Source organism: Molothrus ater, chromosome 6 (assembly GCF_012460135.2).
Source record: "Molothrus ater isolate BHLD 08-10-18 breed brown headed cowbird chromosome 6, BPBGC_Mater_1.1, whole genome shotgun sequence".
In the NCBI taxonomy this organism is placed as follows: Eukaryota; Metazoa; Chordata; class Aves; order Passeriformes; family Icteridae; genus Molothrus; species Molothrus ater.
The window spans coordinates 26,425,339-26,450,771 of NC_050483.2; the positions used below are offsets into that span (position 1 = coordinate 26,425,339).

The 25,433-nt window shown below is 38.9% G+C and overlaps 1 protein-coding gene across 1 annotated transcript; it reads left to right on the forward strand.

Moving 5' to 3' along the window:
* The first annotated feature begins 2 nt into the window (after positions 1–2).
* GANC (glucosidase alpha, neutral C) lies at positions 3–23,771 on the forward strand. Its single transcript, XM_036383230.2, has 24 exons — positions 3–193; positions 1,283–1,345; positions 2,539–2,647; positions 3,165–3,292; positions 3,829–4,011; positions 4,260–4,305; positions 5,658–5,724; positions 7,131–7,227; positions 7,814–7,994; positions 8,834–8,987; positions 9,390–9,625; positions 10,591–10,717; positions 11,688–11,767; positions 12,639–12,782; positions 13,163–13,259; positions 13,641–13,742; positions 14,249–14,492; positions 16,229–16,293; positions 16,813–16,889; positions 18,086–18,160; positions 18,567–18,680; positions 19,209–19,321; positions 20,820–20,923; positions 21,799–23,771. Exons 1-24 carry the CDS (start codon positions 165–167, stop codon positions 21,906–21,908), a joined length of 2,745 nt encoding a protein of 914 aa, XP_036239123.1. The 5' UTR covers positions 3–164; the 3' UTR covers positions 21,909–23,771.
* The last annotated feature ends 1,662 nt before the right edge of the window (positions 23,772–25,433 follow it).

The following is a 25,433-nucleotide window of genomic DNA, read 5'->3' on the forward strand; positions in this document are numbered from 1 at the left end:
CGAGAGCGGCGCTGGGCGGAGCCGCTCTCGGCTGGGCCCGGGCTGTCACCGCCCCCGGGTGTCACTCGCCGGCCCGGTCGCGTTTGGGGCCCGCGGCGTTCCCCGGCTGGCGCGGCGGGTCGCCACCCCTTCTCTCCGCGGGGGTTGCTCGGGGCAGCTCCGCCATGGAGGCGGGGACACCGGGGGGAGTCAGGTAACGCAGCCGGGGAGGCGCTCCTTGGCTGGCCCTCTCCTCGCTCCCGCGGGTGCCGGGGAGGCTCCACCGGTTTCTGCGGGGAGCGGCGGGGTCAGACCCGGCCCCATGCAGCGGCTCGGGGCTCGGGGTGGGCGTGCGGGGCCGTGCCGTGCTGTCCTCGCCGCCCTGCCCGGACACAGCCTTCCCGCGGCGGAGCGGAGCAGCGAGCGGAACCACAGCGCCAGGGGTATTTCGGGCTGCACCGCGTTCATGCGCCAACAGAGGCACACGAACTTGGAGCAAAACCCGAAAGGACACACTTGTCTTCAATCAAAAATGGAAAGGGCTGAGTGATCTAAGTATACGGTCACTGTGAGATCTCAAATAATAATCGAGGACTTGTAATTGTGACTGAGCCTCAGTGGGTGCCGTCTGCATTTCCTATATTGCATGTATATAATTAATAAGTATTCCGTAAGCATCAATACTTTATCTGCCAGAACTAATACTTTATTCCTTTCCATCTGAGCCCAGCATAATCTGGGAAATACTTTGATAATAGACACTACTGGCAGCCCATTTTCTTTCAGGCAAGTAAAATATTTACTGTTATCTAATAAATCTAAAAGTTACTTCAAGCCTAAGATAACAGAGCTGTCAGCGGGACCATCGGAAGCCTCCCTCCTTTGTCGGTCCCACTGAAGGTTGAAGAAAAGGGTGCAGTATTTCTTTTCTGCCAGTCCTCCCCATTTCTCCATTCTTATTACTGGAAAATAATAATTAACCGTAATGACTGCAGAGTGAGGTCTGGCTTCAAAATGCATAAGAATTCAGCTATGCTGAAATCCATCTCTGTTACTCATAGATTCAATCATTTCTCAAAATTTCAGGGTTCAAAAAGAAATGGTTCAGCATGAAACTAAATGTATAAGAAACTCTTCCCATATCTAAGCACAGTAGTTCAATGTCCATCACATTTTATGTTGGACCCGAGTTTCCTGCACTGTTTTTAATCCTGACCTCTCTTGAAAAGGATCCCCATCATTTGATCATTCAGCAGGTGTGTGATGGACACATCTAAATACTTCCTTTATCTGCTCTTTCTAGTGTCCAAGATGAGGCTGTGGACAAAAGCAACTTTAAGAAATGCAACCAGATTGCTTTTTACAGGTATGGAGAATTTTAGTGTAGTTATGCATTGACTTTTAATCACAGCAAGTCTGCTACTTTCAGGATTTATCTTCCAAAGGTGAGCATTCCACTTACCTATCAGCAAGCAATAATCAGCGGACTTTAAAACATGTAGTCTTACACCCAGAATGTCTTCTGTTAAAGTTCAAAAGGATCAGTCCTCTCATCTGACAAAGGCCCAGCAATATTTTAATTTAAGTGCACTCAGATACAGATTGTACTCTTGACACTGATGTTTCTTGACCATCTGCAGTTCAAAGTAGTAGAAATCATTTGTCTGTGACAATAGCTGAGTGTGTGATTACAGTTCTGTTGAGCAAGTACCTTGCCCAGAATTCAGTGTCAAATCTAAATTCTAGCTCACTAGTCCCTTAAAGTTAACCTTGTGCTAAGTCATATTTCTCATCCCATTTCTAACTGTGCTCTCGACTTTTTTCTTCCCTTTGTTGTGTTCCTTCCTGTGCTGACTGAAAGAAATGATTGTCTATTGTTACACCAATTAGTCACTGACATATTTGGTTTATTAATGAAGGAGTTTGTCTTTAAGGTAGCGTCCAAGACGCTTATCTTCAAATACTTCATAAAACCTGGGTTTGGCATGGAGAATTCTACAAACAGTTGAAAGAGCCTTTATTTCAGGATCTCTGACCTAAAAACATTATCAGGGCCAAAAGCTGTAGTCAAAACTCTGTAGTCTTCAAATTTATCAAGAAACAATTTGCTTGGTGCATATTTGAAGGTCACACATTACAAACACACAGTATTTCATCACCCCAGAATGTAGAAGGTGTTCATTGTAAGTTGCAGGGATATATGACAGAAAATGAAAAAATAGATTATTCAACTGAAATTTCAGGGATAAATGAAAGAACAATAATGGAATTGTATAGCTAAGAACTGGACACTTGAGACTATTATTATTATAAAAAGCCACAGAGTGGTGATGGGTGAACCCCTGAACCCCTCTAACATCTCATTCGTAAGCATTTAGGTGTGCTCAGAATTATATTCCTTCTTTTTCTTCTTGACTTAAAGTGCTAATAATTGTATTTCAAGCTCAATAAAAGCTCAATAAAAATGATTAAATAAACATTTCTAACAATATGATGTCCCTTTGTATGATATAAGCTACAAGAGCTGGGGAGACCAAAAATAAATTTCTGTCTTGACAGGCGTCAGAAACTTCTACGTCCTGGAAAATCCTTGTATCGAGTTTTGTTGGATTCAGTCACATTAAGTGATGAGAATGTCAAATTCCAAATCATTCACGAGGAGAATAAGGTGAGCTACCATAGAGGGTGCTTACAGAAAGAGCAGTGAATATTGTCAACACAACTAATAATATTTACAGGTTTTGAGATTCTTCAGTGGTAGGTATTTGAGAGATAATGCAAACTATCAGCCTAAATATGTCCTTACTAATCAGCATTTAAGTTTTAAAAAATTAATGGCTGTATGAAAAAAGAGAGTTCTGAATAAAAGACTTTTTTCCTAAAAAATATTTTTAATTCAGAGTTTTCTCCACTATTTCAAAATAATAAGTTCTTTTTTTGTAATGCTAGATATCAGATGCTTGAAGATAAAGAGTTCACTTAAAAGGCATTGCTTCTTCAAAGGGGTGAAGTAGAGTTAACTGGTATAAATTCATATGGATGATGAATTTTACTCTCAACAATGCTAAAGAACAATCAATCAGAAAGCAGGCATGTTGGTTTTTTTTCCAGACAGTAAGTGTTTGGTGATGCTGTGTTAAAAATAAGTATTTTTTATCCTTATGAGTTTATCTGTTTGCTCACAGGTTCTTCTACAAGTAGAAATTTATGAAATAGAAGGCAATATTTTCAGACTTAAAATTGATGAGGCATCTCCTCTCAAAACAAGATACAAAGTTCCTGATGTTCTTATAAAGGAACCTACCACCCAGAGGTAAGTGATGGGTGATTTAAGTGATGATGATTTAGCACCTCAATATCTTATACAGCTTCCTCCTTTATATTACAGTACAGTTGTCTCTCTGCAATATAAAGTTCCTACAGGAAGAGAAAACAAAAATGCATGTGGTTTATTTACTTTCAAAAATTTATGTTAAATACTTAAGAAAGTATTTAAAAAATAGAGAAAGCTTTATCATACACACAAGAAAACTGAGCCTCTTTGACCCAATCAGAAAATAGCCTACTTGTTACAATGCAAAGTTTTTACCTAAGGCATTACCTGTTAATGTGAAAGGAGTGCAAGCTCTGGATAGTTTTCATGGCAGTTCTGTAGCCACTTTTTGCACTATGCAGTGAACCCTGAGCACAGCATGTATTTCTGGCCTTCTTTGGCTTGACATTAGCCTTAAGGTTTGTGTAACGTATGCAGATATTCTTAGCCACCTTCTGTATCTATTGTTATTTAGTTGCAGTGGATTTCATGTGCTGTTGATTGATATAAAGGTGTTGTTGCTTTTCATTTGCCAGACTGTTCATATCCCACAAGGAGGCAGGTATTTTGGTACTGTCAAGTGTTAATGAGGACTACAAACTTCGAGTCACAGCAAACCCCTTCCAAGTTGAGCTGCAGTCCAAGGGTGAGACTGTTATGAGTGTGAATTCCAATGGTTTGTTGTATTTTGAGCACCTACAACCACCTCCCAGTGACAGGTACAGCATTTGTCTATCACATCATCGTATATATTGGTTGTGCTGTAGCTGAAAATAAAGTATGGAATTGCAATTTCTGAAAGCTCTTATGCACTGAAACGTGACTTCTCTTTTACTTCATTAGTACAGTAAATACTAGGGGAAGTTTTAACAAACACATTCCAGATCAATTAGCTGCAGACTGCTTTGATCCCTTGCAGTAGCCATTAACAATAAACTGATTATTTCTATGTATTTGTTTTCATTAGAAAACCTACAGCACAAAATGAGGAGGCAGCAAGTGATTCCTCTAAGGTAACCCATACTTACTGCAATTCAAGCAGGAATATTTTGTAAAAGAAAATTAAATTACATGTTCATTTTGCCCTATAGTATGTTCATAAATACAATCCAACCACCTTCAAAAAAGGACCTGGTATAACATTTTGAGATATTTTACAAATTCATAGTTGAAGGAAGGTTTGTGTGTTTTACCACCTTGTAGAAGGCATCAGTCAGGTAGATTTAGCCCCAAAATTTTTTTCTATAGCCTTTTTATTACTAATTTATTTCTCTTTTGTTCTCTTATTTGAGCTGGAGTGGATGTGTAAAAGGGAGCTTTGTGGTGATATTTGTCATTTTCAAATTCCCTGTTCATTGCAAAGAGAGTTTCAAAAGAACAAGACCTTTTTATAGCAGTCAAAAAATATGTCTCCACATACATTCAGGCTTAATACAGAAATAAAATTCTCTCTTAAAATAGACCAGGTCCTGGCAGCACATAGAGGCACATAGCAGTTTTCCCAGGACGCTGAGTTGTGTCTGGGATATAATTTTAGCCCCCTGCAGAGCAGATGCCTGCTTACTCTGCTATCCTGTTATAAATGGCAGGAGCTATGCTGCCTTCAGCATACTTATGTTTGAGCTCTGATTTCTGCCAGGGAAAGCACACAGCTGCAAGAGGCCACGTCCACTTACTGTGGGATGAATGTAGAAAAGAAAACAAGGGAAGATACTGCAAGAAGTGTAAATTCTATGACAATGAATTACAGGACACAAGGAGGTTAAAAGTATCAGTTACAGACACTCCAGAGTGTCTGAAGAGCTTTTTCTGTGTCTGACCTTTACTATTTGGGGGAGTGAGTTGGTTCTGTTTGTATGTGTTTTTTCTGTTTGGTTCTACCCATGCATTTCATAAATTTATTCAACATCAAGGAGAAACACATTTTTCACAGTGAGAATAATCACTCACTGGAACAACCTTCCCAGGAATTTGGCATAGTCCCATCATGGGAGTTTTTCAAGATTTGTTTGGACTGGCTGCTAAATAATCTCATCAAGGCTCCCTGTACCATTAAAGGGTGGAGTGTGTGATCTTTTGAGGTCCTTTTCAAACTGGACTATTCTATCATTCTGTGATTCTGCCTAAGATCTCAAATAGTATTTTTATGCTGTAGCAGACTGCTTGTGTACAACATATGCACATCAGTTCTTCAGTGTAAATTCCTGGAGCTGAATCTGAGTTGTGGTTTTGATTTATTTATATTAGCCATATGTGGCCAAAAAAAAAAAGCAGTATAAATCTCATGTGAACAATCATGTTTTTCTTAAAACTACATGATGTGTGAGGTTTCATTTGCTAGGCTTACCTATTTTTATTTGTACAGGAAAAACAAGAGGATCTAGATCTCTGGCAAGAGAAATTTGGCAGTTTCTTAGACATCAAAGCTCATGGTAAGTCTCAGTCTAGTTCTGAAAACAGCTTTACTGTTTTATATATAGCCATGTTCATTCATATTTCTGTCTGCTTTCTGTTTAGCTGCTTAATGTTTATCAATGTCCCACTTGTTCCTGCTTTTCAGTTGCCTTAACTTTGTTTTAATCAGAAATCAGTGATGGGTAACAATTTGACAAAAACTCTGCAAATATTCATTTGATCTGTGTTCAAGAGGGAACACATTAAATGTGACCCATTTCATCAATTCACTGTATGCCATTTCTGACACAGCATTAACACTATCTGCATTGTCTGACTTTGCATGTGTATATTGTATATAATACATTATTTCCTTTTCCTTTTTTTTTTTCAGTATTAGTACATAACATTGACTTCACCTGTAGTTTATTCTCATGACATATCAGAAATCATGATATCTAAGCATTAATAATTGTCACAAAGAAACCCTTTTAAGTGTGGACTAAAAAAAGGAATACAGAGCAATCTTAAGTGATAAAGACAAAGGTTATAGACACATGAGAGCGGTAACTCAAATAAAATTTAAATTATAAATTGCCAAAATATATGATGATCTGCTGTCCATCCCATTGTATTCTATATTAATTAAGTTGCTTGGCTTTGTCCATTACCATTATCATGCAGACTTTTGTAGTGATCAGCACTACCCAGCAACTGCAGTAGAAGGAGGGAAGTCTGAAAGCAATTTCTTTTGGTGGCAGAAACTTCCTCAGTTCACAGTCAAGACACAGAGGGCAGGAAGCTGTTGCTCTTGTTGTTCAGACTATTTCTCATGTCTTAGGCCAGCATCATGTTTTTGTGTTTTCTGTGTCAGAGGAATAAAGTCCATATGGTCAGATTCTGATCCTGAAGCCACTGCTTGTCAGTCTGCAGGATCTCTGGTTGCCTGCCAAAAGTTGCTCTGGATTCAGTAGTGTGACAGGATGATATCATTGGTGGGGACTCTTGTGCATGCTACTCCCCTGGCTGAGGCTGAAGAGAAGACCAGTGGGAAACAGACAATTCAGATCCTAAAGTTCGCTGTGCTGCAAAGTTTAGCTTTTAGGTAGGGGTAGAAACAGGAGATAATTTTAAGCAGTTTCACTACCAAATAAAGAAGTGACCCGTGATTGCATGGATTTGGGATTTTTTCTGGTAAAGTGATTCATTTTATCTTGTTAAAAAGTTCAAAATCAAAATAAATATAATAAAATCTGTTTCAAACATTACCTCTATAGAACAGAAGTAATAATGGAAGTGAAGTTAAAAGGAAGCATGAAAGACTTAATTATTGAAACATTAAAACCTATTTTATTTTGGTTAATCCAGTTATGTTGCTCTGCTTTATTCCTTTCAGATAAGCCTATGAACTCTGCATTCTCATAATTTAATATTATTTCCACAGGTCCTACTTCTGTAGGCATGGACTTCTCTTTACATGGATATGACCATGTTTATGGAATACCACAACACACAGAAACACTTCTTCTGAAAAACACCAGGTAAAGGTGTCAAGGCATCAGGTTGCTAGTGAATGCAGTGTCTTTTTTTTGTTTGCTTTGTAAGAGAGAGCTATAACATAGTATTAATAATTTAACCCAGACAAGAGCTTGAGATATGTGTATTTTAGTTTAATATTTTAGTTAGTTGAATTGTAGCCCCTATCCATGTGGAGTAAGGCATTCTTCTTTCCCTAGTGTGCAGTTTCATGAATGGCCCTTTCTGTTCTCTCCCAATTTTCCATGCAGTTTTTTTCTGACTTCCAGGATTGGTCATGTTTCAGCAGAACTCATAAAAGAGCAATTCTATGGGAGGATGGGAGAGTTCAGAAATAATATTTTAGGATTTAAAGCAAACTCACAGTAGTCTCCCTGGCAGCAAAACTCTCATTTGCTTCAGATAGTGAGGACCAAAACAAATAAGCAATAATCTAAGCAGTCCACATTTCAGCTCTGGATGCTAAACAAAGGACTAGAACACAGAGCACTCACTGAGTATTCACCAGGTTTAGTGAGACAGCAATAAAATTAAAACTAGCCTAGTGCAAGATGCTTATGTGTAACAAACACATCTGTTTGTTTGTCCTAGTGATGGCGATGCCTACCGGCTTTATAATTTGGATATTTTCGGCCACAAGATACATGACAAAATAGGTATTTATGGTTCAGTACCCCTTCTCTTAGCACACAAGCCTAACAGAACTTCAGGGATCTTCTGGCTGAACTCTTCAGAAACACTGGTGGATATTAGTACAAAGGCAGTAGCTGAGGTGAGAGTTATTCACTTTCCTCAGAATTAAATTACAAAAGAAAACACTTCAGGACAAGGCCAACAGGAATTTAACACTATTGGAGATTTATCTTTTCCTCACTAATGAAGAATTGTCAGTCTCTTCCTCCTGTCCTCCCTATTGCTAAATTTGTTGTATTAAACTAAAAGAACAAAGAGATCACTCCTTTCAAGAGCCAAGTTACAGATTTTGTATTTTAACAGATCTACAGGAGGAGACAGAGAGAAAATGCATAGAAAAAATCTGCATGGATGTAGAAGGCAGAAAAAATGGTGGACAAAAATCTTGACATTCACTTGGATTTGAGAAATTTTTATGAGTATTTAAATTGTTGGAATTGCCACAGACTTCTGCTTAGCAGGCTCATTCTTCTGTGGAATGTAATTGATCTTGAAGAAATATGTTCAGGAAAGGAACTCACTCTTGAAACACAAACATATGAATTCTGTTAAAATTGAAACAATGACAAGCAAATCTGCTTTTCCAGCACTGCATTATGTGGTTAGTTTTATTTTTTTTTATTAATGAAATAGATATTACTCAAAGATCATACAGAAAATTCACAGTCATTAATTATGGAAATGCTTTAATATTTTGCCACTCATTACTCATTTTTTCTCATAACCTATTACTCTACTTTGTGTAAGTGGTATGCAAGGTAAAGAATTTGTGAAGGATTTATAAGAAACATTCAGTGTGTATTCCTACTACCTGCCAGGTATGTGGTGGTGAATTTTGTGTGTTTCCCTATTTGCTCCTTCATTGAATAGAAGTATGATAGAGAGAGAGATTTAGGTTTACCTTGTTTTCCTTCTAAGCACACTCCATCCAGATCTGCTGCAGAAACTGCTAAGCAGAGAGCAGTGCCTCTAACTGATGTTCGCTGGATGTCAGAAAGTGGGATCATTGATGTTTTCCTGCTGATGGGACCCACTGCGTTTGATATCTTCAAGCAGTTTGCACAACTGACAGGTACTAACTGACATAACTGGAGTCAGAATGGCACGCTTATCCAGGAGATTGTCTGAGGAACATGCTGTACCCAAGAGTGCGTCAACATTTACCTAGCCCATGGTGTGCAGGAGGCCAGTTGTTCCCAAACTGCAGTGTGTAGATCAAAGGTTCTTGCTTTGTGAAGACAGGCCTCTATCCTTGTTTTCCCTAGCATTCACAGTTGGTCAAACTTGCCTGTAATTGAGAAGCCAGCATAATCACTGCTATCTGAAACTGCACCCTTAGAGGAAGAGGTGAAACACAGGGGGATAGAACGGCCAGTCACAAGACATGTATCACAAGTATCAAGACATGCCGCCTTATAATGTGGAAAGACTGAATTTATTGAGAGTTTTGTCTTTATTCATATATTCTTTCTAGGCACTCAAGCCTTGCCCCCACTTTTTTCTCTGGGCTACCATCAGTGCAGGTGGAATTATGAGGATGAACAAGATGTCAAGGCAGTGGATGCTGGCTTTGATGCACATGACATTCCTTATGATGTCATATGGCTGGATATAGAGCACACAGATGGCAAGAGGTATTTTACTTGGGACAAAAAGAAATTCCAGAACCCCAAAAAGATGCAAGAACATCTCAGGAAGAAAAAACGCAAGGTAAATAATATTGCAGGAAGAAAGAAAAGATTTCTCTGTAGTGTGAATCTACCCAATCTAGCTTTAAGCCTGGTACTTCAGATACTGGAATCAGGTGAACTACAGCACATTAAATTAGACTGTGTTGCCATCTGGTGATGCTTCTAGCATGCAAGCTCCATTGTTTAATTCAGTTCCTTATACAATTTTATTATTTAGTAGCTTGTTCTGTATCCTGACAATCCAGCTTAATTTGACCCTTGTGAAACTCCATCTTACAGAAGCAGCTCAGCACTGATGAACACAGCAGAAAATCTTTCTTTGTAACATGATCTTTCACCATTGATACTTTCTGTGGTTGTTTCAGCTTTTCTTTGTGTTTCTGTATTTCTGTTTTTACAGTTAAAATATTTTCCTTGGAATTATTGAGTTGTAGAATTGCTTAATGCTTGATCTTTGCCAAAAGTCAATGAACAGGGGATTGTTGTAACAGTATTCAAGTTTTATAGTCTCTCAATTGGAGCTATAGTACTTTCTCAGCTCTGCAGTAAAGCAGCAGAATGTAACTGCAAAACACAATACTCGTTGCTGTTGTATGATACACAAACTAAAACAAATTTAACTGTCTTAAGGTGTATGCTTTTAAGCAGGCACATGAACACATAAGTCAGATATTTTCCCGTTCACAGAGTACAGCAGTGAATTAAATAGGTTGTTTTTAGGGGTTATGGTACTTGCTTTTATCTGAAACAATGGCTTTTGTAATTTATTTCAGACAGGTAAGTTCATGTACTCCTTGTAAATTCAGGTCCTGTACACATGTCTAACACAGTATATAAAAAACTGGTATCTGCTTTTTAAACTAGGGACACAGCTCTCTTTACCTGAGATGAAGTCATTCTCTGCCTTTTAGCAAAAGTGAGCTCTTACTGTTTTATTAAGCACAGCTGATCTTAATTATGTGTTTTATTTTCTTACTCTGGTAGCTTGTGGTCATCGTAGATCCTCATATTAAGGTTGATCCCTCGTATACCCTGTATGCACAGGCAAAAGAAAAGGGATATTTTGTGAAAGACAAGAATGGGCAAGATTTTGAGGGCATCTGTTGGCCAGGTAAAAAACACTGTGTCTTTATATTTTAAGCTGTTTATTTTAAAAATTTTATAGAGTAGTTTAATTGGTATGCATGGAAGCAAAATTGAATTCTTATATTCCTTTCAAATTCCTTTTATTCCTTGAAAATTCCTTACATTTGTTGTAAATATTAATAATTATAATAAAAATTAAAAGTTAATATAATTTATAATAATGGGGGAGGGTTGGTCCTCCCCATCATGTCCCAATTGCCTCAACTGTATAAATTGCCTCTCTTATGTCGATTGGATGTGCAGCTAGTCTCAGTGCCTAGAACTAAAAGAGTTGGATTTATTGATGAGAACAGCCATTCCTCTTCCCAGCTTGTCTTGGACACAGAAATGCAGTCTGGTCCATTGCAATGAGCACAGCTTATGTAGGCTGGATGAAATTTAGTGAACCCTGATCCGGAAGACTTTGATTCAAGAGTAACACAGTGATTTGACATATTATGTTTCATGAGAAGATCTCATTGCAGGGAGGCAGAGGAGGTTGTCTCCCTTCTTTACAGACAGGAAGCACACAGTCCTGGCAAATGAATGATTACGGGAAAAATTAAGGACATATTGCAACTTCTAGTAGCATGGTCGGATGTCGTTATTCAGCTTCTCAGTGACACTTTGCTGTTTCAGCTCAGAATACCAGTGGTGATGTCTTTCCCTGACTACTTGTTCACATGTGAACATATTTGAAACTGCTAGCAGACATCCTTAAATGGTGCTTAGCTTCAGACCTCCTGAATCTAAGTGTGTTGATCTTCACAACATGGCAAAGGGTGTGCTGAATTCCAAGTCAGCCTGGAATTTGGTCTTGAGCTTTAATTTCAGAAAAAATAGCAACTACATTATTGCTGCCTATGGAAACCATTGTAGCTTTAGGCCATTGTATATAGGTGCAAAGACAATATTCTTAAAATCAGATAAATAATTGGGATCTCCAACATCTCCAGGTTCCTCTTGTTACCTGGATTTCACCAATCCTGAAGTGCGAAAATGGTACGCAGATCAATTTGCCTTCAAAACATACAAGGTTTGTATTTATTTGCTCTGATCTACATATCCCAGAAAGCCTGAAAAGGGAGAAGAGAGAAGATACTGTTTAAGCAACTTGTTGGCCTTTGTAGCTCTATTATTGTGTATAGGAAAATACCTTGATAAGCTGAAGTACCACAAAAGGATTTTCTCCATGGACATATCTACACTGAGCCAGTTGGAACCCATATGCCACCAGTGAACACACACTCTTAGTTGCAGCAATATAAGGGACAAACTGCAGGCATTTTAAGAACCCATAAACTGAAACAGGTGCTGCTATTCCAGCCTTTACTACCATGATAGCACACAAGGAGTGATGTGGAAGTGCACTCTCACACCTTAGTCACTTCATCCTGACCTTCCTGCCTAGTGCTGAAAGTGTCTGGGTGACCATTGCTGCGCACCTCCAGTTCCTCCCACCCTGCTTCAAAGTCCTAGTTTGCAGTAGAGTTGTTGAAATCACTTCCCTAGTAGACATGCATAGTAGATATTTCCCATGCTGCTTTTTCTCTCCAGCTTTTACCTCTGGCCTTCTCTGATTTTTCCTAGTGGCTGTTTTATACTTCTCTTTTCCCTGCCTCTTTCCCTCACAAGAAAGCAGGAATAGCAAGTGCATAACTGAGTTTTGTAAGAATTGCAAAGATCAAGTGGCCTTGCAGGCTGCTACCCTGACTAGAAGGGCCTCTGAGAGGGATGAGATGACTAACTGGGGGCTTTCAAGTGACCTGAGAAGTGTAATTACCAAGTCTTGGTTTTGTGCCGCTGTTTCTACTCATACCCCAGACTGGCCTGACACCCACTTGAGATAAACACTCAAAATCACAGGATTGACTCTGTCATGACCTAATTGAAGCCCTGTGTCACAGGGATCCACTAATATCCTCTTTGTATGGAATGATATGAATGAGCCTTCGGTCTTCAAGGAGGCAGAACTAACAATGCAGAAAGATGCTGTGCACTACAACAACTGGGAGCATCGGGAAGTACACAACCTCTATGGATTCTACCAGGTGGAGTATCTGGAGACACAAACTGCAGTTATTCTCATGGAGTATGTGTGATGTGGTACTTCACACAGTAGTAGGTATTCTATAGCCTTCATCAAGGCCTGAAACTCTGCTGGATATTGCAATGTTTAAAATAAACTGTGATTCATCACAAGAAAATGTGACATCATTTGTGCCTTACTACCATAGTAATGTAAATTACATTGGTGTGACTACTGAATCTTTTCATGTCTTCTAATAAGAACATGTTATTTAATAATAGGTATTATTTCTGGGAACAGGATTGTCTTAGTTTTTCTGCCTTAGAAGGGCTAAAAAGACAGTGTAGAAAGTACCCTAATTAAAGAGTTTGTCTTCCTGACTTTTCTATTCGTGACTTTCAGCAAATGGCAACTGCAGAAGGACTCATCAGACGTTCTTCAGGAAAAGAGAGACCTTTTGTCCTCACACGATCTTTCTTTGCTGGATCACAGAAGTATGGTCAGTAAGGATTAGCTGGATCCCTTCTTTGCTGCTTTATTATATTAAGTTTGATGGATAGTAGTCTAGAGAGTACAGAAACTGTTTAAGAAATACTGATGTGGTAAGCTCATAAGAGTGCAAGTGATTAAAAAAATCAGGAGAGGCTGGCAAGGTGTGTATGAGTCAAAGGTAGAACAGCAATCTGTGTCATTTGATAAATCAATAGCTGTTTTTATTGCCTATTTCAGGAGCACAGATGTATAAAGAAAAAAGAAAGGTGTAATGTACAGGAATTCCAAAGTAGTTCATGATTATTCTTGTCTTCTTTCCTTAACTGCAAGCATGAACTGAGATATACATTCAATTTTCCTGCATAATCCTGAAACTGTGAATTTCCAGGGGCAGTGTGGACTGGAGACAACAAAGCAGAGTGGAGTTACTTGAAAATATCCGTTCCAATGCTTCTTACCATCAACATGGCAGGGATTTCCTTCTGTGGAGGTAATGAGCTTCTCACTGTGCATAAATTGTGCCATCAAGTTTGTATTCCCAAGGTAGACTTCAACACAGACAGTGGAAAGCTTAACAGCCCTCTGCATTTCCAGGTGGTTTCACAGATTAGTCTGGTTTCAGAAGCCTGAAACCTGGCTCTCACCAGCATGTCTCTCTCCACTAACTTTTGTGCAGTGTTTTTGTTCCATCTGGAGCAGCAGTCCTTGGGTAGTGTTCTGTTTACAGCATCACTGTGATAGTGCTCTGTCCCTGGGAAAATCACTCACTTAGCCTTCAAAACTTCTCTTCAGTTTGTTTTTTTTTCAAAGCATAAGTTGTTGCACTGGTGTTTTACACTTATTTGGACAAGCAGCTGCCCAACAGCTGAACAGAACAGTGAGCAAACTGTGAAATGCATGGATTTATACACTTGGGATGTTTGTTCGAGGAGAGCTTCACATTTTCCAGAGCAATCTCCAAAACTGTGTATTTTCATTTGTCTGCGCAATATCTAGCTGATGTGGGAGGGTTTATTGGAGATCCAGAGCCAGAGTTACTTGTTCGCTGGTATCAGGCGGGAGCCTACCAGCCCTTCTTCAGAGGTCACTCTAACATGGAGAGCAAACGGCGCGAACCGTGGCTCTTTGGGGAGAAGAACACCCAGATCATCAGGAGAGCCATTAGAGAGCGCTACGTCCTCCTGCCCTACTTATACACTCTGTTCTATCGGGCACACACGGCAGCTGAACCCGTCATGAGGTAAGAGCATGAGCCAGCAGGCCTAGAGGGTACCTGCAGGAGCTTACTTGGAGAAGGGAGGTTAAATTACCACCTCTTAGTTTTGTAGTTACTTATTTGACTATTAAAAGGGAGAAAATCAGACAAAAGTTCTAATACTGAATTATCTTTTCATGCATTCTGTGAGCTTTGTTAGGGCTTTCAGAGGAAAATTATGTCCTGAGTTTTTCCCCAAATGACACCTGGAACACACTAATTCAATAAACCCATTGCAGTCTTTGAAATTTTTAGAGTAGTCTGGGCTTCAAATTTTTCATCGTGATAAAGACCTTCACATAGTAGTCCAACCAGTACATAAAACAGTGCTTAACAGACTGTGAACTTGACCTAGAAATGTAACTGCCATTTTGCCTCTCATGAAAATATTTGTTACTGCTTAACTGTTACTGTTATAAAATCTTATTTCATATTAATAGTTTTATCACTTTTTTCTGCAGTATTGCTTATAATTTTTCTTTTAGTAGAGAATTTAATAATCTAGAACAGAAATTAAATTACAAAATAAATTATTTGTTCTGTTGCTCTCTAACCTCTTAAAAGTGCACCTCTGTGGAACTGAATGCAGCACTTCTTTTGGAAAGAGATTAATGTCATTAATCTCCCTGGTATAGATTATAATCTGTGTTTGTTTGTATTATAATCTGTGTTTGCGGTTGCCCTAGAACTGTTCTTTTGCTCACATTTGCCTTTATATTTTGTTATGTAGATACATCTTACATGTTTTAGAAACATAACAGTCTTTTTGATAAGGGTTGAGTGGTTTGAGTTTTGAAGATAATTTGCATTACAGACTTAGTAGTGTGAGTGTCTGTCTGGACCTATGTAGGTGTAAATGCACCTGTTTTATGCACTGACAGAAACAGTGGGTTTCTGTCTTTCTTGAAATGAAGCTTTTGTTGGCATGTGAACTGCCCACAGTATTAAATCACACTTCCATTGTGTTAAGTTTGCTGCAGTAGGTACAGAATTAGAGGGGAAGTGTATTTTTCTCACTGAGACAAGCAGAATGGAAAGTGTGTCTCATTAGCAAGCACACGAGCAGCAGGACTGCAGTGAAGAGGTGGATGCCTGTGAGTGAGCAGGTGAGCCAGGCTTTTGTGTAAAGAAACCCAGACCCTGTCTCTTAACAAGCTGTTGTTGTCATAATCTCTCAAACTTTAAATATACAACTTCTGTTCCATAACCAGATGGTTATTACACTACACTTTTTTGGAAAAGACTGAAAATTAGCTTCTGGTGCAGGTTTTTCAGGTGTGCCCAAGGCGAGACTTTCTATAAAAAGCAGCAGGGAGCTGTTGAGAACAGGAAGGATTGTGCTGCAGGGACTAGTTCATCAGGGGCCAGCGTTGCTGGTAGACTGGGACACAAAGGCTCATTTATCTCTCCTTTGATAGAAGGAAGGCAGATGTAGTGCAAGTTTGTAATGAAGAAGGCAGGAGGGAAGAAATTGATGCCACAGATGTAAAGATAGGTATAATGGAGTGTCCTAACCCATACTGTACTGGGGACTCTTAGCAAGGGCAAAGAGGCACTTTGAGTCACTGACACAAAAGAGAACCTTACCCTGTATTCAGTTCTTGGTAACTGTGCCTTGTAAAGAGAGGGAAAAAATGGAGCCTAAAAATGCCAGAAAGACTTGAACAGGTTGATTGGAGAGGAAAAATGTAACTGAATTCCATTATCTTTCTTTTCTACAGGTCTCTCTGGATAGAGTTTCCAGGGAAAATGGAAACTTTTGATGTGGAAAATGAGTACATGCTGGGTAAGCAGGTGTCTTACTCCCTGCAACTTGAGTTAAATATTTTTAAGGTGTTGCATGAGAAAAAGAACACTACCCAACACTTAAAAAAATTATAATCGAATATAGAACTTGAGACCTCTTTAAGGGACCTCCTTTTAACAGCACTTTGAAAACAGAGGACATAGGAGATAAAAAAACTCAGTTGTATCTCACTAGTCACTTTGAAAAAACATTATTGCTTTTGACCTGAAACATCAAGTTCAGTAGAGCAGCTAAGATCTGCTTCAAAAATGGCAGTAGTAAACAACTACCACCCAAACATTATTGGTTTGTACTGTGGTATGGCTGGCTGCTGAAGTCAGTCAGCCATCAGCCCACTACACAAGCCTTTTTCTTCAGTAGAAAGTGAACCTAAGCATATGACATGCCCAAGCAAGCTCCTGGAATGGCTGTGGGAGGTTGACAACCCCAGAGCACACAGGGTCTGCTCTGGGAAGATGCAGCCTTGAGGACCATAGCTGTATTTATGTTTTTCTCCAGGAAATGCTTTGTTGGTACATCCAGTCACAGAGAAAGAGGCCAAGACAGTGACAGTTCTGTTTCCAGGGTCAGAGGAGGTAAGGATGTATATGAATTGCCCAACTATTCATCTCAAATAAGTATTTTATGCAGAAACCTTCCGGCTCCCCATCTAATAACTGCTGAGCACTAATGCTGTGGCAAGTCTTCGCTGGCCATGCTGTGCCACTCCGAGCCCTTCCTTTCATCTTGATGCCTTGCTTGCTTGGCTCACAGTTAATTTGCTTTCTTCCTTTTCCACGAGCTGCTGCACAAATTTCAAGTCACCTACAGTTTAAATCTCCCTTCAAAGCTTGCTCATCAATCACCATGAAACAGCTTCCCTACATTGTCAGTTACCTTTTTACATGTATTTCTCTTTGGGTTAAACTTCTTATTTTATGTAGAAAAAAAAGGGAACTTTGAAGAAAGGTCAAAAGGAAATCAGAGAGAAACTGTAGGGAGGGAAATTTTAACAAGTCAAGCCTCAGTAGCCTGGGACATGTATAGCAAACACTGACTCACACAGAGAGCAGTTCCTCTCTGAAATAAAGGTATCGGATGGCACAGTGGTTCACTCCTACAAAGAGCATTTGGCTACAGCAGCAGTGGAGGAAGGAAAATTATTTGGGGAAAATAGTTGCTAAGGAAAAGCCTAAGACTCCAGAGAGTAAGCAGCAAAAGGGAGTGTATGAGACCATGCAGAGCCTTGTGACTCCACTAACTGAGAACAGTTAGAATTCTTCTCAGTTTAAGGAGAAAAACAGACTAGGTTCTCCAGACAAGTTAAGGAAAATACTTTTATCAAGATCTCTGTGGCAATTGAGTGCTTGGCACATTAGCTTAAACAGCTTAAACCTGCTGCCAAGTGTGGTGCATGGGAGATTCAGATACAGCTCCCTTTTGTCACCTGTTATTAGCAGCTTTGTTGTTAATTTTCACTTCAATATAAATCTGCTTTTTCAAGAACTATATTTAAAAAAAAAAAAAGTGTTTCATTGTTTTGCACTTCCAGATGCTTTAAGACATACAAGACATTATGCAAACTGTAGAAAAGGTCAGATAATTTTTGTGCTTCAGAAATTAGAATTTATTCTTTCCATCCAGAAGATCATTTAATTTAAAAGTAAATGCTTTTTCTTGCCAATCAAATAGGTTGTTAGGAATACTGACAAGTTAAGGAGAGTAACTGTGTCTACAGAGGGAACAGATTTTGGCATATGTGTCACGCTCGTTCTTATTTCATTTTTTCTAGATTTGGTACGATTTCAGAAAATTTAAGCGAATGGAAGATGCGGGCACAGTGAAGATTCCAGTAACACTGGAGAATGTATGTTTTTTTTTAAAATGCTACTTTCATGGAAGAGAAAAAAAACCCAAGCTTTTGTTTTGTCAATATTCAGGATCAGAAAAGTTACAGTTCAATTTCTTTGTAGAAATGTAATCTAAAATAGCTTTTGTATAAAACTCCCATCTCCTCTGTTGTTAGATTAAACCCTACTGTGTCCTGGTGGTAAAATGAGATGATATAACAGTATTTTTCCAAGCAAAATTATTTTGCTTAAATACATGCAGAAGTTTAATACTATTACCATTGTTAGCTGAATGATTTTCTTTATATATTTGTGGTAAAAGTTCATTTCTAAGTTGAGCAAACTTCTGTTATCTCTGAACCTCATTAAAATTCCATTATCGGAGTGCGGGAATCTTTCTGCCCTGACTTTGTGTTTTTGCAGATTCCTGTATTCCAGCGAGGGGGCACTGTGATACCTCTGAAGACCTCAGCTGGAAAATCCACTGAATGGATGATAGATATTTCTTATGAACTCCACGTGGCCTTAGATGCAGAGGTATGCTGGGATAGTGTTCCCTTTTTACAAAGACGTCTTCTACTCCATCTGACCTTTGTAGGCCCTGTTTGATCAGAACAATGGCATCTACATTTGAGTGTCCAATGGCTCTTCTCCACTTGTGCTGTTTGAGGGGACACAGACTTCTCCCCCACTGTCCCCTCTAAGCATGACTATCTGAGCATAGCAGAGCCAGAATATTTTTCTGACTTTTTTCAGCCCTTGTCTAGTCCCTTGGAGGGAGGAGCAGAGAATGAGCAGGCCACAAACTTCTTTTGGACACAGAGAGGGAACTTCCTACAACTGTCTTTGCTAATAAAGAGGTGACATATGGCACCTGCATCAATTTACAAAACCAGGATGTCCGGCAGTCTCAGAGCTGGATTGCTTGAGCCTTCCAGGGATACAAACTGCTAAAGAAAAATAAATACACACCTTCAATATGAAGCATAACATATAGTGAGACAGTTTAATTATTCAACACTAGAAGCTGCTGTTAATTTGTGCTTTATCTGGTGTGTTTCACAGGCCTGTGCCATAGGTGAGCTCTATGTTGATGATGGGCATTCATTTCAATATCTCCACAAGAAGCAGTTCCTGTATCGGAAATTCACTTTCCACAAGAACATTCTCTCTTCCAGGTAACAGCAATCATGGACAAAAGCCACCAACACAAATGTCACTGTAAATGCCTGTTCTAGTTCATGAGGCCTTCTTACAAAGGTAGCAGTATTAGTCTCATCTATTGCTTAGTGAAGTCTGAGAGAGTGCACCATCTGTCATAAAACTGCAGAGGTAAACAGTGTTCTACAGAAGTCTGAAGGCAGTGACACATGAAATACTGAGCTGTCTTATATTGTTTCAGTCAAGTCAGACTCGAGATTCTGCAGATTGACACAAATATAAAGGAAGTCGTTAGAAAGAGTACAGCCTATCTGAGAGATAAAAAAGATAAATCGGGAGATTTGCAAGTATGCAACACCTGGAGTGTTTATATTTTCTAAGTTTTGTTTTCTAACATAATCTTTGCTGAGAGGGTGGTCAGTCACTGGAACATGTTCCCTAGGGAAGTGGTCAAGGCATCAAGCCTTTCCTAGTTCAAAGCACATCTGGATGATGATCTGAGCCACATGGTTAGGTTTAGGTAGTCCTGCAAGGAGCAGGGAGTTAGCTTGATTCTTATGTGTCCCTTCCAACCTGAGATATTCAGTGCTTCTGTCTGGGAACCAAAACCACATCTTTGCAGTCTCCCAAAGTAATCAACAAATTCACCATATATATTAGCATGAAGAAAAACACTTGAAGGGAGGCACAAGAGGATACCACCTGCAAAGGTTCAGTGACAAAACCTAAAACGCAAAGAGATGCCAAATATGTCACTATAACACTTTTACTCTTGAGGTACATTGCACAGAGGGCTGTGTAATGCATAAATGGTGATTCTGCAGGCATTTTTTAGTCCTTCAAGCTTCAAAAGTATGCAGGAGTTGGTCCTAAAGCTACAAAATTTAACACAGAGCAAAACTAGTTTAGCTTGTATAATGTGGTTAAAAGTATACTTCAAATCTCTTTATATGGAACATGAAATCTGAAAAGCTTAAAAATTCAGGATGGGAAAGAAAAATGTTGCTAAATTGCTAGCAAATCTGAAGTTGGAAAAAATAATTTTGAGATTAATAACATCCTGTTCATTAAAAAAGAGGTGCATTTTGATTTGATTTGAGGTTTTTTAGAGCTTTTTAATAAAAATTGAATTAGTTACAAAATTAAACATAATTTTGTCTCAAATTGAAATATTTTACGTGAAAAAAATGTTAAAATTAGCTTTACATTTATATTTAGGAGTTTTAACTACTGTTTTCTGCAAATCCAGAACTTTTCTGGTTCCAAAAGCCATGCTTTTTGCCTTAAAATAGTTTCTCAAACTGTTTTTCTTCTGACTGTGAAATCTGATATGCAGTGAAAAAATCAGCTGACAGTGGGAGAAAGCTTTACTTGTTTTTAAGAGAAAGATAAATAGAGGAAAGGAAACCAGTATAGGGAGCTTTCAGGATGAGACTGAAGTAATAATATTTGCGTGATACCGATTTATACTGAGGGAAAGAAATTGATGTATATGAAGTTATTTTCTTTTTTCAGCTGTGTAGATGAAAGCGGACAATACCACACTACATGTGTAGTTGAACGGGTGATAATTCTGGGATTTGGAAAGCAACCCACTTTTGTGACAGCCAGTGCCAAGGGTAATGAATTGACTTTTCTTTTACTGCAATTTTTTCAAATTCTGTTGCTCTGCTGCCATTCACTAGAGGTGTCAAACTGACAAGTCTGCAGAAGAAGTGTTACAGCTTAGGAAGCCTCTTTGTTTAGCTTTCTTTGTTACTTTTTTATATCAAGGATGGAATTTAGTGAAAGGAATGAGCAGCTGTTCACCACTAATACTGCATGCAGAACTGAAGAACACTGACTTTGAAAGATGATAAATACATCAGTAAATGTGGTTTGGAATGAACACATTCAGACAACATGAGCAGAGATGGCACTTCAAATTAAAGCCCATTTGCTCAGGTCTGTTAACCTGCCTAGTCTAGAACAGGAAACTTGCAGACAAACCCAGATTTACTCTTTGTTTCCATGCTCATCCAAAAGTTCTGGAGTTCCTGACTATATGTGATATGATCTCTAGAAGTTGTGAGGTATCCCATAGGGATAGGCTGTAGCAGCTACAGAAAGGGCTTACAATTTCTGGTTGCTTTTCAAGCATGTCCCTTACTTTGAGAGTTATGGGTAAATGTAATTTCTGCCTCCACCTGTCAAGGGTGCCTGGAGGAACACCTGTGCAAAAACCAGGGTGATTTTTTTTCAGAAAAATTCTTAAGTAGTTCCATAGTTTGATGTACCATAGTTTCAAAGATCAGAAAAAAAGAAATATTTACTTTCTTATTCCACTGCATTCTTATATGTGTGCTGGGAAGATTTGACTTCTATATGATTTTTAATCAATCCTTTCTCCATCAGTGGCAGGGACAGTCAGAACTAAAAACTGTAGAGTCACATGTAGCTGTGTTTCAGAAGAATTCTTCTTAAATTAAATAGAAAACTCTCTTGTCCTGTTCAGATGGAAAAAAAAAAGAAGTGATTTTCACATATGATACGAAGACCTTTGCACTGACACTGGAAAACTTAGCCCTGGGTGTTGATGCTGACTGGGAGATCTGTATCAGCTGAAAGAAGATGCAACTTCTTCAGAGAAACTGTCCGTTGAGAGGCTGAGGAGAAATAAACTGGGAGGACTTCAGATGTTCACTTGAATCCAATTAAATCAACAAACATATTTTCCACCAATACATCCAAACTAACATTTCTTTTAAAGCACCAATTTGGACTTGGATAAATTTTCTGTTCAGCAAAAGTAATAGCACTAGGATTGTATCTTTGGGGAAATAAGCTAAATACTATTTGCATTAGGCTGGCTTCAGTTAGGCATTAAGCTTCAGTTCTGCCTTCACTTGCAATAAAAAATTATGAGTTGGTGGGGTGAGATTATGGCTTGTTGGCACAGGCCTTAATGTAAGTATTTGAAAACCACACTGTTCAGAGGCTGTTGCACTTTTGGAGATCTGGGCCAGTTCAACAAGCAGCATCAGCAGGTATGGCAGACACAGGTTATCACCAGAGTTCTGCCTGCCAGCTGCCTTCTGAAAATAAACACAGAAGGAGCCACCCAGTGTGACCACAGACACTTCTGCTTTCCAGTCCTTATGGCAACGCAAAATTAGCTGGTCTGCACGCGAAAGTAAACAGCAGGCTGGCCAAAGAGCTCAGGCACTGGAGGGGAGGGTTGGGTAGCTTGTGCCATTCGTTTGTGCAATAAGAGAAGACAGTAATGTGGTGGTGCAGAAGGCTCCCTAACAGCCAGCTTTGAAACTTGGATTTCAAAAAGGCACAGGTACTACTTAAAAAAAAAGTTTTCTGTTAGGAAAGAATTGGCATTGGTGATTGAATGTCATTGATTCAAGGCAGCCCAGTGAAGGAGCTATGCTTTCCCAGATCTTCCAAGTCCTGCCTAGTTTTGGCTTCCTTTAGAAAAGTTTTAGTCATGTTACTTTTTAGTATCTGGCTGAGATTTGAGCTAGGCATTTATGAAGCAGAATTTCCTTTTAATGGGATTAATTCTGTGTGCAGGCATCCCACTTTCTCTTACAACTCAGCCTAATGTTCCCTTGCCTTCTTTTCCCACTATCTCTGCAAACAGAACTGGTATGTTTTGATGCTTGCTTTGCTTGCAAACAGAGACATCCTGAGTCTCACATCCATTACATCCTGCCTGTTCCCTCAGGCTTTTCCATCTTAGGCATCTCTTTTCACAGGCTGCCATTGCTCCACAGAGTTTGTTTACCTTTCTATTTGCTAAACTTGTCAGCTATATTATTTTCAAACCAGTTCTGCTTTGAGTCAAATCTGAACATGCCATCAGTTGGGTTTCTGGTTTTTCTGGAATTCTAGTTAATTTAATTCCTTTTAGTAAGATAAGGAAGTATTTTCTAAAGACATCAGTAAATTAACTCATAGGAAACAGAGAAGGATGGTCACCATTTTTGCCAGCTAAAGGTAACATAACGTTACTAATCCCCCCAGTCATTCCCACCTGCTGCTGTTTGTCCTGCAGGGCAGATTTCTGGGAACAGCAAGCAGGAGGGCAAACTATGAGTGCTCTTGACTACTCAAGTGTAGTTTGTTCCCCACCAGACGCTTAGCTTCCTTCTGTTATATTCTGCAGAGCTATTTGTCAGCACCTTCCAGGAGACAGTGTGAGCCTCCACTCCAGGAACTGGCAGTATGAATACTGTTGTGCTTAATGCAAATGTGTTAATCCGGGTAGAACAGCAGCAAACAGATCTTTTGCATCTGTGAAAAGAGAGACAGACCCTATTTTTCTATCAACTTCTAAGCTTTGATTGATGATTTCTTACTGTGTTTAAGTATAGCAGTGCTTCTGACAGGATATAGTTACTGTCTTGGGTAATTTAATAAAATATTTTAACTGCTATTTCTCAAATTGGAAAGTGAAATAAAGTAACAATGAAGCAAGTTACATGCCTTTTTCCTTCCAACCTTCTTTCTACTGCTAAGAATCACTAGTGAGTATTCTTCCAAGAGTACCTGGTGAATGTGAATGACTTGCCTTTATTCTCTGGCACTCAGTAAGATATCTGCACCATAGTAAGTACTCATGGGTCAGATTTTCAGTGGTATGAAGTTCCTAACATCTCTGGATTTCAGTAGAAGTTAGTTGCTGAAAATCTTAAGAGTTGGGTCTTTAGATCTGATAAATTTCAAAGAATATGATTTACATTACTGTTTGTAGTAACTCACATATTTTTTCACATATTTATTCCATAAATGAAGAAATAAATTTTTAGTATATCTTTATAAAAAAAATAGTTCTATTAGTGAAAACAACTGGAGAGAAAACTCCATACAAATTAAATAGAAATATTAACATTTTAGATTAATTCACAAATTCATTGTTACTGTTGAACAGGTCAGCTATTTGAGTACTGCTGCTTGTGGTAAATTCCATCACATACAGGATTTAATTCCTGAGTATTTGTTTTGCTGTCAGTATTAGACAGAACATCCATTGTCCTCTATGGAAAATTGTGTTTATTTAGAGACACCATTTGTCTTTTACTAGCAGCTCTTGTGAAAAAGACCAAAATCCTACATAACAAACTCATCTTTCCAGTATGAAATAAGAAAAGGAGAAATTGTATTTTAAACAGATGTAACTCCTGAACATGCCTAAAGAGCAGCATTGGTGTAGAAGTGAGAAGTGCATGTCCACCTGCCATTCCATATGCAGGCACTGGCTGATCTGTTAGCTCTAGCAGTAGCAGCAGGTCATACCCTGGCACTTGCTGACAATCCCAATTAAAAAAAAACCAACAAAACACTGCTAATCGTTCACATGATCCTCCCCAGCAGCCCACAAAGAGTTTCTCAAATGTCATACCCCTACAATTCTTCCAGAAACAGAGCTCTGTATATAAGAGGTGCACTGGGCAAGAAGGGAGAATAGGAAAGAAAAAACACATACACAGGCTGCAAAATGAGCACTTTGCTGAACTGTGCAGTGAAAGGCCCTTGTGTCTCAATATTTGCCTATCTTGGAAAGAGTGACACATGGCTCTGCCAAGCTGTCCTGCAATGTAATGTCAAGTATGAGACCTGCAATCCTAGCATCTAAATGTAAGGAGGAAGTCATCCATTCTGCATCTGAAGAACCTACCCTAAAGCAGTTGCATTCCTATTTTCACAAATGCTTGAATCTCTCTTTTTCAATTACCCTGTTGGTGCAAGAAGGCTTCTATTCATGATAAAAAGAAAAGGATTTAGGCCACCTAAATGGCCCTAAAAGACTGATGATTAATATTCCTAGAGGTTAGTCAAGCTTGTAACTTTATATTACCGCCTTTAAAAGTTTCTCCAGGGGAGTTTTCTTTAATGAGCTATAGAGTTTGTCCACTATACTGTTGACTTTAAATGTGTAAACTGAGCAAATGGCTGAGGAAAAAAACCCATCAGTGCTTTGGAAAATGCCATAGCCATAGGCCAGAAGGTCAGCAATGTTTATGTGAGCCAGAAATTAGTATCATTAGGCAAAAATAAAACTGATGTCAACCTGTGATTGAAGACTTCCCAATAAGGAAAAATCAAGGTATTATGGTGCTTTTCTTGACATATAAATAT